This window comes from Protopterus annectens, chromosome 12.part0 (genome assembly GCF_019279795.1).
Source record: "Protopterus annectens isolate FY-2018-M chromosome 12.part0, PAN1.0, whole genome shotgun sequence".
In the NCBI taxonomy this organism is placed as follows: Eukaryota; Metazoa; Chordata; order Ceratodontiformes; family Protopteridae; genus Protopterus; species Protopterus annectens.
In genome coordinates, this window is record NC_056746.1 from 275,700,814 (window position 1) to 275,715,936 (window position 15,123).

Below are 15,123 nucleotides of genomic sequence, written 5' to 3' on the forward strand. Positions count from 1 at the left end.
CCCAAGCAGGAGTAGGGGCTCTCCTGGGTGGTCTTAAGTTTTTGGACCCTCTGAGAAACTGCTTGAGCAACTGCTTGAGCAGTGGATGAGAAAAGAGGGGTGGTTCTGTGTTGTAATGAGCTGAAATGGCTGAGGCATGACTTTTGATGGAGGAAAAAGAAAGGCCCTTGTGAAGCATCTCAGTTAAGTATTGAATAATCTGAGGTAAATTGAGCGCTGCTGTGCTCATTCCCTGAGTTTGGTTCCAGGAACAGAATCGTTTCCATTTTTCAGCATAAGATTTTCTAGTACTAGGCCTCCTTGCCTCCAGAATGACATCCAACACTTGTTTACTGAGCGATGGTAAACAAAGAGCTCAGGTAATTAGCCAGGCTGCCAGGTTCAGGGTTTGAACCTGGGGGTGCAGAATCTGGCCCATCTTCTGGGACAGCAGGGTAGGGGTCTGAGGCAGGTGCCATGGTGCTAGCAGTGGCACACTGCACAAGAGGGGGTACAAGTGTTGGAGTGGCCAGTCTGGTGCAATCAGTATTGTCCTTGGTTTGTCCTGTTTGATCTTCAGTAGTACCTTGGAGAGGCAAAGGAGGAAACACAAACTGATAGATTTTTCCAGGTGAAGGACAGGGCATCCACTTTCCAATCTTGTTTGTGGGGAGTCCTTGTGCAGAATTTGTCCAATTGGTAGTTCTGGGGGGAGGCAAACAAGTCTACCTCTGGGCTCCCCCATTTGTTTATCAACATGCTGAATGTCTTTGGTTCCAGTTTCCACTCTTGGGGGTCCATGAGATTTCTGCTTAGATCGTCTGCCAGTGTATTTAGCTTTCCTGGCAGTAATTAAGCCTGTAGGTGCGCACTTGGCATCTCAAGGCTGTACTCTACAGAGCTATGACTAGACTGCAGAGAGGGTATGAGTGGGTCCCCCCCTGTTTGTTTATGTACCACATAACAGTGGTGCTGTCCGTTTTTACCATTAACAGTCCAGGAAGAATGTGGTCCTTGAAGGCTGTCAGAGCATTCTGTAACATTTCTTTTTGCTTGATATGCAGGTGTATTTGACTTGGGTTCCATCTACCCTGAATGCACCTCCCTGCCAGGTTAGCCTCCCATGCATAGTATGATGCATCTGTTGTTGGGGTTTGGGCGGCACGGGTAGAGTGAATGGCAGTCCCTTGTTTTGGTGGCAGGCCTCTGCCCACCAAAGGCACTCTAACTGTAGGTAAGGTATGATAGGAATCATTGCATCTAGATCCTGAGAATGTTGACACCATAGGTTTTTTAGATACCATTGTGGTTTCCTCATATGTAGTCTTGCATATGGAATTAGGAGAATGCAGGAGGCCATGAAACCCAAGGCTTGCAGTATTTGTCTTGCAGACAAGTAGGGTCTTTGTGGTCATTAGTTTGAATTAAGCTGTCAAATGAACTTGTTTCTCTGGCGTGAGGAAAGCCATCTGGGAAGATGTGTTCAAGCTTGCATCCAGGAATACAATTTGTTGGCAGGGTACAAGATGTTACTTCTTTTTGTTTATGGTGAGAAGTTAGCACTTTTTGTACAAACGCCAGATGATTCAATAGTATGTCCTGGCTTTCAGCCTGAATTAGACAATCGTCCAAGTATGAGTATATTTGAATATTTCTTTGCCTGCAAAATGCAATGACTGGAGCTAGGCACTTTGTGAATACCATGGGCGCAGTAGATAAGCCAAAGGGCAGTGCAGAGAACTGATTGTGCATGAAGCCTGCTTTGAAGGGTAGGTATCTTCTGCAAGATTCCCCGATTGGGATGTGCAGGTTGGCTTCCTTTAAATCCAGTGTCGGGACTGAAGCCTGAGTGTTCTGCTGGTTCTGAGTTTGGACTGAGAAGGCCTGGAACAGGCAGGAAAGGACCAATTTTTAAGAAGGCCAATGCCTACCAAATCTTGGAGGCTGCACTTGCAGGAAATCTTTAACAGTTTGCAAAGATTTAGCCTTTTCCTCCATCTTTTAAGTACTACTTCTGCTTTGTTGCCAAACAGGCAGTGCTGGTTTAAGGGAGCATCCAACAATTTAGCTTGAACATGATCTGGCAAAGACTACTCCTTAAACCAAGCATGCCTTCTAAGTATAGACCCAGTAAAAGCAGCCCTGCAAGATGCCTCTAGTGAATCAAAACCACACTGCAAAGTATGTTTTCCAACTTGTTCAGCAGAATGCATTAATTCCTATAAATCCGTATTTTCAGCACAGTCAGGAATCAACATCATTTTCTGTTTAAGCAATCGAATAATATGCTGCTGATACTTTAACATATGACACTGGCAATTTAAAGCCCTAATGGCCAAGGTTGCAGAAGTGTATACCTTCTTACCCCATCTACCAGCGCCCTGGAATCTCTATCAGAGAGAGTAGGATTTTTGGCAGTAGTTGCCTTTATGCCCTTGGGTCCCTGTGAAATGGTGTCAGGATCTGCAGTAGGATTTTTAAAAAGGAACTTGTGAGAGTCAGGAACCCTGTAACATCTATTTGGTTTTCTGGGAGCAGGAGGTAGAGTGTCAGGGGCCAAGCTAGACACTGTAAAGGCATCATCATCAACAATGTCCAGTACAGGGGGAATAGCTAAAGGCCTGTGTTGGGGCAGGAGTAAGAAATCCCTAAGCATCTTTTTAGAATCAGAGTAATCCTGGCTTTCCCAGCGAAAATGCTCCCTAAGAGTATGCAAGGTTTCACCAAAAGAGAAATCCTCTGGAAGGGAAGCAGAGGGAATAGAGTCCTCTGCATCAGAATCCTCATAGGTAGATAAGGATAAATCCTGATCATCAGAAGAAACAGAAATTTCAGAATCCTGATCAGAAGAATCATAACCAAATTCAGTCCTAGGTCTCTTAGAGGGGGAAGGTTGGCTTTCCCTGATTAAAGTAATTAGGTCTTCAGCCATTCTTATTTGTTTTTTAGGCATAGAGACCTGACCCTGTGGTCTGGGTGTCGGTTTTCTAGGTATGGATCGAGTTTTAGGCCTTGAAGTAGTTGGCGTCAGTTTAATATGCAAGTCAGTAGGCCTGAATACACCCTCAGAAGCCGGTGCCTGCAAAGCGGCTCCGGACCCATCCAAGGTAGAGACATCCGCAGGTTCCACAGTTGAAGCATCTTGCGGCATACCAGACTCTGAATGGGTCTCAGTAGAGGCCTGCAAATCTGTAGTAGCGGGTATCAGGGGCTACGAAAGCGCCTCACTGAGTACTGGCGAACTGGCGACTAGCTTAGGGGAAGCGTTGTCGGTAGCTTTGGACCTAGGCGGCCTGTCTCTGTCTTTATCTTTGCATTTTTTCGGAATGTCAGTAGTCAGGTGGCTTACTGAAGCCATATCTGGATAACTGAACCGAGTACTAAAATATTTAGAAGCATAAATATACAGACTATGAATAGTTTGTTGATTAAATAAGGCACAAAACCGACAGCGAGGTACGTCATGGTCAGGACCTAGGCAAGGAATACAGTACGAATGAAAATCTTTATGAGGTATTTGCTTTCCACAAGAAAGACAATTATTGACTTTTACTGACATCGGTTTAGACCAAGAAAAAGTTTCCCCAACGGGGTACTTAGCTTTAGTTGAAGACTTTGGTTCTGAAACTCAAAAATGAAATTTTCAGAAGTCGGCCGACTGGCACTTGCGAACTGCTTCTGCTTCGGGCACCGCACGGCAAGAAAGAATGTAATGTAATGGCGTCAGCTGCATGCTTTATACCCCTGACTACCTGACGTCATGGAAGATGAGACAGCAACCGATACAGGACCCAAGACTTTGGTAATCAGTCTGGCTGCGGGCTACTGCAAGCAGATAACCCAAATGTGATGACTGCAACAGTGAAACACGAAGAAAGTACAGTTTTGTACCTACCATAAATGTAGATGTCCGATAGGAATGCATCTGCAGTCCTTACAAATGGGTTGTCCTGTCATCAGGCAGCCCTTCGGTCGGCCGGATTCCAAAGTCTGGGTCTGGCTTCGGCTGGTGTCGCTCTTCACCCGACATCATAGCTGCAGTTCTTCGGGTATAAAGGCATCAGCCGACACCATTTTCCTCAGTGTTTCTTGCCCCAGATGCCAGGTGTCCTCTTGGATGGCTAAATTTGGATAAATGCCAATGTTTCCAAATAGTAGAGAGCAAACACATAAAATAAGCATGTAAGTACATATATACAAACAAATACACCATAATAGATCCCCCCCAAGCTAGCTGAAAGATGGCAAATACCCTAGGAGTACCACAGAGGGGAAGGCGGGTGGGTAATCCTGACTGCAGATGCATTCCTATCGGACATCTACATTTATGGTAGGTACAAAACTGTACTATGTCCTTCAAGGATGCATCTGCAGTCCTTACAAATGGGTAGAATACCATAGCCAAACTAGGGGAGGAGGAATGAAGAGAGATTATGGTGTAGTTAGGATCCCTTGCAAAACAGCAGTGGCAAAACCTGCTCGGGATCTAGAGTATAAAGGTAAATTATAATGCTTGGCAAATGTATGCACGGAGGTCCAAGTAGCAGCCACTATAATGTCCTTGGTAGCCACTCCTCGTAAGAAAGCTGTAGTAGTGGCTGTAGCCCTTGTGGAGTGAGGCCTGATGTTCTCTGGAGTTTTTTTTCCATGGAAGGAGTAACAAAATCTAATGCAATTTCCTATCCATTTGGAGATTGTCTGTTTTGAAATTGCTTTTCCTTCCCTTCCTGTTGCATATGCTACCAGAAGCTGGTCAGTTTTTCTATTGCACTTGGTCCTGTCCAGGTAGTAGCGTAATTGTCTATGCACATCCAAGGTATGCAACGGTCTTTCTCCCCTGTTCTGCGGGTTGGGGAAAAATGTAGGTAGGTGGATAGCCTGATTTAAAGACACTCTGGATACCACCTTAGGCATAAATGTAGGATTTGTTCTCATGGACACACTGTCTTGATGGAAGATCAGGAAGGGTTGCACTGCCATTAATGCCTGTAGTTCAGAAACCCTTCTTGCTGAGGTGATTGCCAGCAGGAAAGCAGTCTTCCAGGATAAGTATTGTAATTCTGCTGTTGCTGCTGGTTCGAAAGGAGGAAGTGTCAATTTTTCTAGCACAAAGTTCAAGTCCCATGCTGGCAATGGTGGTTTCCTAGGAGGTTTTACATTTTTAATTCCTCTCAGAAACTGCCTGAGTAGAGGATGTGAGAAGACAGGGGGATCCAAGCTGTATTCTGCCGAAATAGCTGATGCGTGTATCTTGATGGTGGAGTAGGACAGGCCTGTAAGGAAGAGCTATGCCAAGTACTCCAGGATGTTGGCTATGTTTACCAGTGACACATCTTTTCCCTTTGCAGTACTCCAAATGTGATATCTTTTCCATTTTGCTGCATAATTCTTTCTTGTTGAAGGTCTGCGAGCCTCAAGGATAATGTCTTTAACCCTTTGGGATAAATTTGGGTTAGTTGCTCTTATGTAATGTTCCAGGCAGTCAGCTGCAGAGTTTTCAGGTTTGGATGCAGAATGTTGTAGCTGTTCTGTGTTAACAGCAATGGGATCAGGGGTAGTGTCCACATTTGTTCCCGAGACATGCTCCTCAGTAATGGGTACCAATGTTGTCTTGGCCAGTCTGGAGCTATCAGAATGATCCTTGGACGTTCCTCTTTGATCTTCAATAGCACCTTGTGCATCAAAGGAAGTGGTGGGAATGTATATGCTGTCAGGTTTTTCCAACTGAAAGATAGGGAGTCCACCTTCCAAGCAAGTGGGTGGTACGTCCTTGTGCAGAATTTCTTGAACTGGTGATTGAGTGGGGATGCAAATAAGTCTATTTGTGGTAGTCCCCATTTTTTTGTGATGGCTTTGAAGATGTCCGGGTGTAGCATCCATTCGTGGGCATCCGTGGTAGTTCTGCTTAATATGTCTGCTAGAATGTTTTCTTTTCCCGGTACAAAAATTGCTTGTAACTGAATGTTGTAGCTCAGAGCCACATTCCATAGGTCCAGTGCCATCCGGCATAGAGGGTATGAATGTGTGCCTCCCTGTTTGTTGATGTACCACATAACTGTGGTGTTGTCTGTCCTTATCATCAACTGCACTTCTTGGAGGAATGGTATGAATGTCTGGATTGCCAATTTTACTGCCAGCATTTCCTTTAGATTTATGTGTAGGTGCAGCTGATCTTGAGTCCATAGGCCTTGTATGCACTTGTCCAGCATGTGGGCCCCCCAACCAAGGTCTGAGGCGTCCGTTGTGATGGTTTGGCTTGGTTGAATGCTGTAGAAGGGCAAACCTGTGTTTGATTGACAGGCCTGAGCCCACCATAGGAACTCTTGCTTCAGGCATGGTATTAGTGGAATTTTGGTTTCTAGGCTGTGTCTGTGTTGAGACCATAAATTCTTCAGGTACCACTGTAGCTTTCTCATATGCAGTCTGGCATGAGGGACCAGGATTATGCAGGATGCCATGAAGCCCAGGGCTTGCAGTACTTTTCTTGCTGTTAGATGGTTCTGTTTTGTTAATGCCAAGAAGTAGAGAGGAAGTTGTTCTTGTTTTTCTACATTTAGGAATGCCATCTGCTTTGATGTGTCCAGCTCTGCACCTAAAAAGGTTATTCTTTGGGATGGTATCAGCCTTGACTTTTTTATATTGACTGTATATCCCAGGGCTTGCAGCAAGTAAATGACTCTTTGTAAGTCTTCTGTTAGCTTGTTTTTTTTTGTCCGCTTGTATCAGGCAGTCGTCCAGTTAGGGATAAATTTGGATTCCCTGAAGTCTGCAATGAGCGATTACTGATGCCAGGCATTTCGTGAACACTCTGGGCGCAGTAGATAAGCCAAAGGGCAATGCTGAGAATTGATAATGCTCTGATCCTGCAAGAAATCTGAGGTATCTTCTGAAATTTGGTCGTATGGGGACGTGCAGGTATGCCTCCTTGAGATCTAGAGTTACCAGCCAAGACTCCTTGCCCAGCATGGGAAGAAGCTGCTGTAGGGTCAGCATTTTGAATTTTGGAACAATGAGGAATGTGTTTAAAGCGGACAGGTCGAGAATAGGCCTCCATTTTTTCTCTTTTCTTGGTACCAGGAAGAGTCTGGAGTAAAATCCATTTCCTTGTTCCATAGATGGTACCTTTTCCACAGCTCTCATTCTTACTAATTGAGCTATTTGTTTTAGAGCTTCTGTCTTTTGATTTGGTGGTAGGTTTGGCATTCCTCTTTTTCCTGGTAGAGTATGGAAATGAAACCTGTAACCTTGGTCTATAGTTTGCAAAATCCACTTGTCCCTTGTGATGCAGTGCCAGTTCTTTGAAAATAAGGCTAGCTTTCCGCCTAAGGGTGCTGCTATCTGTTCCCTGGTAGGCGGTGCCAGAGCCAAGTCACGGTGATTGTCCTGTTGCAGTGGTAGTGGCTGAGAGTGTGCCTCGCTGGTTGTTGCCCTGCCACTGGCGTCCCCTGTAGGCACCCCTGGATTGATTTCTGCCTCTTGAACGCCTATTCCTGCCTCTCTGTGCTTTAGAGGAGTCTGGAAAGGACCAATTTTTGGAGGGCCAGTTCCTGCTAAACCTTGGAGGTTGGACCTGTAAGAAATCTTTCACTGTTTGTACAGATTTTGCCTTCTCTTCCATTTTCTTCAGTACCTGCTGAGCAGGAGAACCAAATAAATTGACCTTATCCATGGGAGCATCTAATAGTTTTGATTTGACATGATCCGGCAAGGCCTGTTCTTTCAACCATGCATGCCTTCTGATAACTGTGCCAGTCATGGCTGATCTAAAGGAAGCCTCCAGTGCATTATAGCCGCATTTTAAAGAATGGTTACTAACCTGCTGAATGTTATGCACCATTTCCAGAACTTATTTCTTATCTAAAGATTCATCAGAGGACAGTTTCTTAGTTAACTGATCAAGCATAAACTCCTGATATTGGATCATATGAAACTGACAGTTCAAGGCCCTAGCTGACAGAGTAGCAGAGGTGTATACTTTTTTACCCCATCTCTCTAAGGACCTGGATTCCCTTTCAGAGGGGAGGGGATTTTTAACAGAGGTAGCTGCTACTGCCTTAGGCCCCTGGGAGATAGTCTCGGGATCTGCAAAAGGAGCCTTGTATAAATGGTGATGCGTGTCCGGTGTCCGGGACCCTGTAGAACCTATCGGGCTTAGCAGGGGCTGGAGGTAAAGAATCAGGAGCAGTACAAGCATCATTAAATGCATCATCTACAACAGAAAGAACTGGAGGTATAGCTAAAGGCCTATGTTGTGGTAAATGCAAAAAGGTCCTAAGCCTTTTCCTGGAGTCTGAGAAATCTTGGCCCTGCCACTGAAATTGTTCCTTCATGGCATGTAAGGTTTCCCCAAAGGAAAATTCCTCAGGTGGAGAGGCAGAAGGAATCGACTCTTCAGCATCAGAGTCTTCGTAAGGAGAATAAGGAGCCTCTGGAGGGTCTGTATTGTCTGAATCATCAGAGGAATCATCCGTAAACACTGGCTCAGGGGGCTCTGCTCTAGGTCTCTTCTCTGGAGGTGGATGAGAGGCCCTGTCTGGATGAGGTTGGGATCCCCTTATTAAAGAGATGAGATCCTCTGCCAGAGAAAGCATTTGGGAACTGGAGTTGGGCCTGTGAGAGGGGGGCTTAACAGGCACAGACTTAGTAGTTTTGGCTGCTTTAGCCCTGGCAAAAGCCTTAATGGACATGGCTGCAGGAGGCCTAGCAGCTCCACGTGCAGGGGTTGATACATCCAAGGGAATAGTGTCCGATAATTCCTGAGAAACCACAACAGCAGGTTGGATTTCAGAGGCCGATTCTACCAGGTTAGAAGAGGCCTCGGTAGAAGGCATGGATTCGGCTGAAGCAAGGACCGCTTGCTCGGTTTCGGCCGAAACCGAGACACTCGCGGTTTGCTTAACCACGGTTTCGGCCGAAACCGCGGACCGCGAGTGTCGGTCCTTTTCTTTGCGTTTTTTGGCAATTTGGGTAGTCGGAGGATCCGACGGCATAATATATGCAAAATCAGAGCCGAAAAACTGCTCAGCAAACTCCGACCGACGTCTAAGCGTCCGTCGGTTAAAAGAATCACAGGCTATTCAAGCTGCTACGTCGTGGTCTGGGCCTAAACAAGGTAAGCAGTAAGAGTGGAAATCTTTATGAGGTATTTGTTTCCCACAAGTTAAACAGTTATTCACTTTTTCTGACATCGGCTGAGGCAAGAAAGAGTCCCCAACGGGGTACTTAGCTTTTTAGAAGTCTTCGAAGTAGTATTCGGTAGTAGTAATCTCTGGATCTGACCGACCAGCACTTGCGAACAGCTTCTGCTTCGGGCGCCACGCGGCAAGAAAGACTGAGGAAAATGGCGTCGGCTGATGCCTTTATACCCGAAGAACTGCAGCTATGACGTCGGGTGAAGAGCGACACCAGCCGAAGCCAGACCCAGACTTTGGAATCCGGCCGACCGAAGGGCTGCCTGACGACAGGACAACCCATTTGTAAGGACTGCAGATGCATCCTTGAAGGACATCATCTGGACGGCATGCAAGCTTCACACTGCAAGTATCCCCAGTCAGAAAAGAACCAGAAAACTATTGAGACAGCAGCACTTATAGCTGCCCCCATTCAGCATGCCAGTTCTGCTACTTATGCTATTCAGTGATGTAAACATAAATATAACAGATTGAAGTTGAAGACTGACAGCTGCTACAAATATTCTTTGGTATAGCTTGACATAAACCTTCAGTGAAACAGATTATATTGTATAAACAGCACATAAACAGCAAATATGCTAATTTACATATTTTAATCCTTTGCATCAACTGTCAGCCAGACAGTACGAATGCTAGAAGGTCTCATCTCAAGCCCAGGTAAATCACCTTATTAAAGTTCATGATGACCACTACAGCATAGGCAATTAGGCATACAAAATACATGCATTTTTTTTTTATTCTTTTTTACTTACCTACCATCCTGGGAGGGAGAGGAGTGTACAGAGGATAAGGATGGGCAGCGGGCACTGGGCAGATTAGACTCATGCACTGTTGAATTTGAACAACATGAAGTTAAAATAAATTGTAAATACCACTCTCCGCTTGCTACAGACCTGCACTTGTTATCAGTCCAAACAGGAGGTAAAGAAACACAGTGCTCGAGTCTCCGACAGGCAGGCACAAAGCTGATGTCATCACGCACACCCCTGCAAGTTGATATGTGATACGCTGGTGATGCATGATGACATTGGTCACAACGTTTGATTTATAAATATAAAATCAGGAAAAATACCTCTTGCTGGTAACTGGCACGATAATGTTGTGAATGTGCGTGTCGAAAGTTAGGTGTTTGTCTATGTTAACACCTAGAAGTTTAGTATGTGTGACAACCTCTACAGAGGTGGTGTCATGGGGAGGATGCTTATGGTGCAGGATTTCTTAGGGGTAAATAATGCTAGTTTAGTTTTTTTAGGATTTAATGCTAAATGGTTGTTAGCCATCTATATTTCTGCAGAGCAGAGGGCTGCTTGGGTAAGGTTCTGAAGTTCGTGTGGGGAGTTGGCAGTACAGATGATAGTAGAGTCATCTGCGTATTGGATGATTGTTCCTTGAGTGAGACTAGAGTGGAAGTCATTGATGAAAATGCTGAAAAGTAGCGGGCCTAAGATGGACCCTTGGGGAACACCTGTACTCATGTCCCATAAAAGCAGTCATGCATTTTGAAAATGTTGTTACAAAAATGAGGACTTCTGGAATTTAATCTTCACTTCTTTCCTACCTAAATGTGCCATCTTAGCTCATAATTTAAGTGTTACATCTTGCATTCCAAGTCAGCTCGAAATTCAGCAGGACATTTTATGTTTCCAGAATGAGTATGTGGGAATATGTGAACAGAAAAAATCAAACTAATATTCAAGTACAAACATATATGGTTATGCTGTCATAGCAGTGGTAAGTAAAATGGACACTACCTTAAAAAAAAAAAAAAAAATGAAGAGGTGACCTTACCTCTTGCTGGTAACTGGCACGATAAGACGTCTCCAGTTCAGAATCCATAAATTTCAGACTCAGCTTGTTAATTGGGGGGTTGAAGAAATAATCTTTCATCAAGCTGCAGAGAAAGGACAAGACAGACCATAACATTTTAGCTTACTCCATCCATATGTTACAATGTTACATATATGTTTGCGTGTACATGTGTATGTATAAATATTTACATAGTTATGTCCCATTCAAGTGGTCTATCAATCACTGCCTAATCACAAGTGGTCTAAAAAAGTGATCTAATCATACTTTATCTAAAGGTACTGTCCAGTACATTTTACCAATTGTAACACTTATAACAAAGGTTTATTATTTTTTCATCAATGGTATTATATTTCTTACAGATTTATAAGTACTACCGTAGTTTGCTTTATCACAGTGACAGTCAGTGGTGCACTTCCAGTGTTTTTACTCTTCTTCCACTGTAGTATGACTGTGGAGTTGTTAGATACAACTAATGGGGGCTGTGGAGGGCAAAGCCCTCACATGGGGGTGTAATTGGGCCCGACCCCCTGCAAAAACATTTTTCTCTCTTTGTTAATGTTTTTTTGTTGTTGTTAGTTATGGTGGGTTATATGCAATGTGTTTAGATCAGTTGCTTTAGATAATGTGTGTTTGGACATTCTGATTTTAGATCAACTGACATACACTCATACGTACACACATTTTTTCCAAACAAAGTTTTACAAAGAACATGCCAAACCTGACTTCTAAGCTAATCAAAACGAAGGGGGGTGGTAGAGAAAATTATGCAGTACACATACAAGTGGATTTCAAACAGCAGTGTATAAATTATAAGTCTAAAGAACCAGCTAGCTCATTCTTTCTAGTGCATTTTTTTTCCGGTTTTGCAGTTGCTTCCCTTCACATCTTATTGGTAACCTGAAGCCATTACCAGCATCATGTACACAACTTCATGAAAATGATACTGTCTTTCTCAAGTCATTCTACTCAAAGAGATACAAAACTTCCCCATAAACAGTGCTTATGAATAAATGAATTCAGGCAACTTCAGGGCAAGTCAAATCTGTTGTGTGACATCACTCTGAAAATAAACATATTCTACAAAACACTCTACATACTACTACATTTAACAGTGCTTTTAGTAGAAAACTCTATACACAAGACTTCTGCTTTATCGGAATCTAAATGTCTTCTGGAATTAGTATGTTGGGATTCCCCTTCCTCCTCCCAAATCTCCTTTACATAGTAATATACAAGTAAGGCAGATAATTACCAGTGTGTGAATATAAATGAATATGCAGTTTTTGATATATATATATATATATATATATATATATATATATTTGGTTCATTTAATCTAAATTACAAATGACTGAATCACATTTGATTGAAAACAGAAGTTATACTCACCATAACAATACATCTATGTATGTGGTCTCTTTCTGTACTCCCTGAACCAGTGGGTTTCAGAGCCATTCTCAGATCACCTTCAGTCACTTTCCAGGATTAGGATCTGTAGCTAAAGCTCCTCCCCTTACCCATAATTCACCTCCAAACCCCATTACCTCAGATTGATACACGCACCTAAATATGTTTCTAAACTGAAACACCACACAGATAAAGGCAGACAAGGCAGAAAAAAGGGAAAGAGATAAGGTGATCGACACTGCAGCTAAAACAGTGTGAAAATCTGAATCAACACCTAAAGGTCACACCAGAAGCCTATAAGGAAGTCTTCCATGAAATGGAAGGGGGAATGGAGGGAGGGAGGTTGACAATGGACAGAGAGAGACATCACAGGTGCATCGCTATGGTGAGTACAAAACGTTTGTAATCTGATGTTATCTTTTCCATCTATTCCTCAACAGATGGGACAGAGCTATTTGATTCTCAGAGTGATTTTCATGGAACGATGTTCCAGAGGACAGCAGAACCAAAAGCTGCCCTACTCCTGAAAGAAATGTCCAGGTTGTAATGAACAATGAAGGTGTAGATATTAGACCAAGTTTCAGCAGCACAAATCCTAACTGAAGTCCTAGACAAGGATGAAGAAGTGGACATAGATCTTACTGAACATGCTTTAGGGAGCTTCAGTAAATTCAAGCCTTTGTCCTTATAAACTTGAGAAGTGCAGCTAAGTCAATTACATTGTTAGTGTAACTACAAACACAGCCTTTCAGATGCTCTTCTGGCTGAGGTAATAATACCAGAGAAATAGTCTTCTATTGTCAGAAACTTTAAATCCACATTGGCTGTATGTTTAAACTGACTTGAAGCTTGCATTAGTACAGTAAAATCCCCAGGAGGAGTGGGATCCTTGACAGGTGGTCTTAGACGCAAAGTACTTTCGAGAAAAGTTTCACACAACTTGAGAGGTCAGATATGAATGGTTCTTACAAATATGGAAATTTGATATCACAGCTAACTGTACCTTGACTGCGGAGAAACTGGCTCCATCACAGAACAGTGAAGCGAAAAAGCCTAACACAGCTGAAATGGGGGCTGAAAAATTTTATTTATTTTATTTTATTTTATTTTACATTTGTTGACTGGGCTAGTCCAACTGGATATATGTCCGTTTTCAGTAGAGGCCCGGGGAGAAAAGCTCCATCAGTTGTACACTTTTACAAAAAGGCATAAATGGTTACATAAGAAAGATAGCAAGTAAAAACAATAATATAATCAGATAAAAAATACATTGGCATAAAAGTTCACATGACATCATAGCAAGTTAACCAGATAATATAAAAAATAAATTTTTTTTTTTTTTTTGTTAACAAGGGTAATGGTAGAGAGAAGAGTTGGCATTAGTCTGGATTAGTGCAGGAGCAAAGCCAGTGTTTATTGAGATAAATCTTTAGTTGATATTTGAAAAGTTGGAAAGAGGTTAAAGAAGTGATATCAGAGGGTAGTTTATTCCATGTTTTTCCAACAGAGTTGGAGAATAAACTGACACCTGCATTATTGTTAGGTTTGGTAATATTAATCAGAAGTTTATTTGAGGAACGTAGTTGTTGCAGGTTGTTGTATGGAGAAATAAGGCTAGTAAGTGCTGGTGTGTTGGTTGGCTGATATAGAATCTTATAAGCAATTAAGATCTGTTGAAGTACAAGTTGGTTAGGAAGTTCAATCCAGCCTAGTTCTTTTAGGTTCAAGGAGTGATGAGTTCTAAAAGGAGATCCAATAGCGAATCGAGCTATGTTATGATAGGATGTTTCTAGTTTCTTCATGTTGTTTCTGGAAAGATTAGTGTAAATGGGGGAAGCATAGAGAAGAGTGGAGATTAGGTGAGATCTAGCAATGGTGGACCTTGCTGTGGGTGTTAGGAAAGGTTTGATTCTGTAAAGGGATCCTATTTTTTTATTAACTAATTTTATGGTGTTGTTGATGTGAGAGTCAAAGTTGAGGTTATTATCAATAGTTATCCCTAATAGTTTTGTGGTCAAGTCAGGAGAGATGAGTGTTCCGTCAGTGGATGTAAGAGTAAAGTAAGGTGGAGTAGATTTACAGTAGGTGAAAAAGTAATAGTTTTGTTTTCTTGGGGTTGAGGAGTAGACAGCGGTAAGAGAACCATTGTTCTACAGCACTGAAAGCTTTTTGAGTAAGTGACTGGAGTTCTGTATGAGAGTTAGCAGAGCAGATTATAGTTGAGTCGTCCGCATATTGTATACAGGTAGTATATGGGATAGCAGATTGAAGGTCATTAATAAAGATAGAAAATAGCAAAGGGCCTAGGATAGAGCCTTGAGGTACACCTAAGGAGATAGGTAGAAGATTAGAAAGTGAGTTTTTCCAGAGTACTGCCTGCTGACGATTTTCTAGGTAAGATGCAAACCAGGACAAGGCAAGATGATCAAGAGCCAGTGATTGTAGGATATGTAGTAAAAGTTTATGGTTCACCATATCAAAAGCTTTGGATAGGTCGATGAAGACAGAGGAAGATAGATAGTTATTGTTACGGTTAGTGTTAATGGAGTTAGTGAAGGAGAGTAAAGCAGTAGTGGTACTGTGTGAGGGTCTGAAACCATGCTGACAGTTAGAAAGTAAGTTGTTGTTGAGAAGGTGATTTAGTACTTGTTTGTGAATACATTTTTCCATGATTTTTGCGATTGGTGAGAGGAGAGCTATTGGACGAAAGTTAGAGAAATCATTAGAGTTTCCTCCT

General features: G+C 42.8%; 1 protein-coding gene across 1 annotated transcript in view; it reads right to left on the bottom strand.

The window, feature by feature from the left end:
• Positions 1–15,123, bottom strand: part of ADCY9 (adenylate cyclase 9) — a gene marked incomplete in the record, with an annotated part of 859,264 nt that overhangs the window by 564,907 nt on the left and 279,234 nt on the right. Inside the window, 1 exon segment of the mRNA XM_044089334.1 lies at positions 10,959–11,061. Coding sequence (XP_043945269.1) covers positions 10,959–11,061 — 103 coding nt within the window.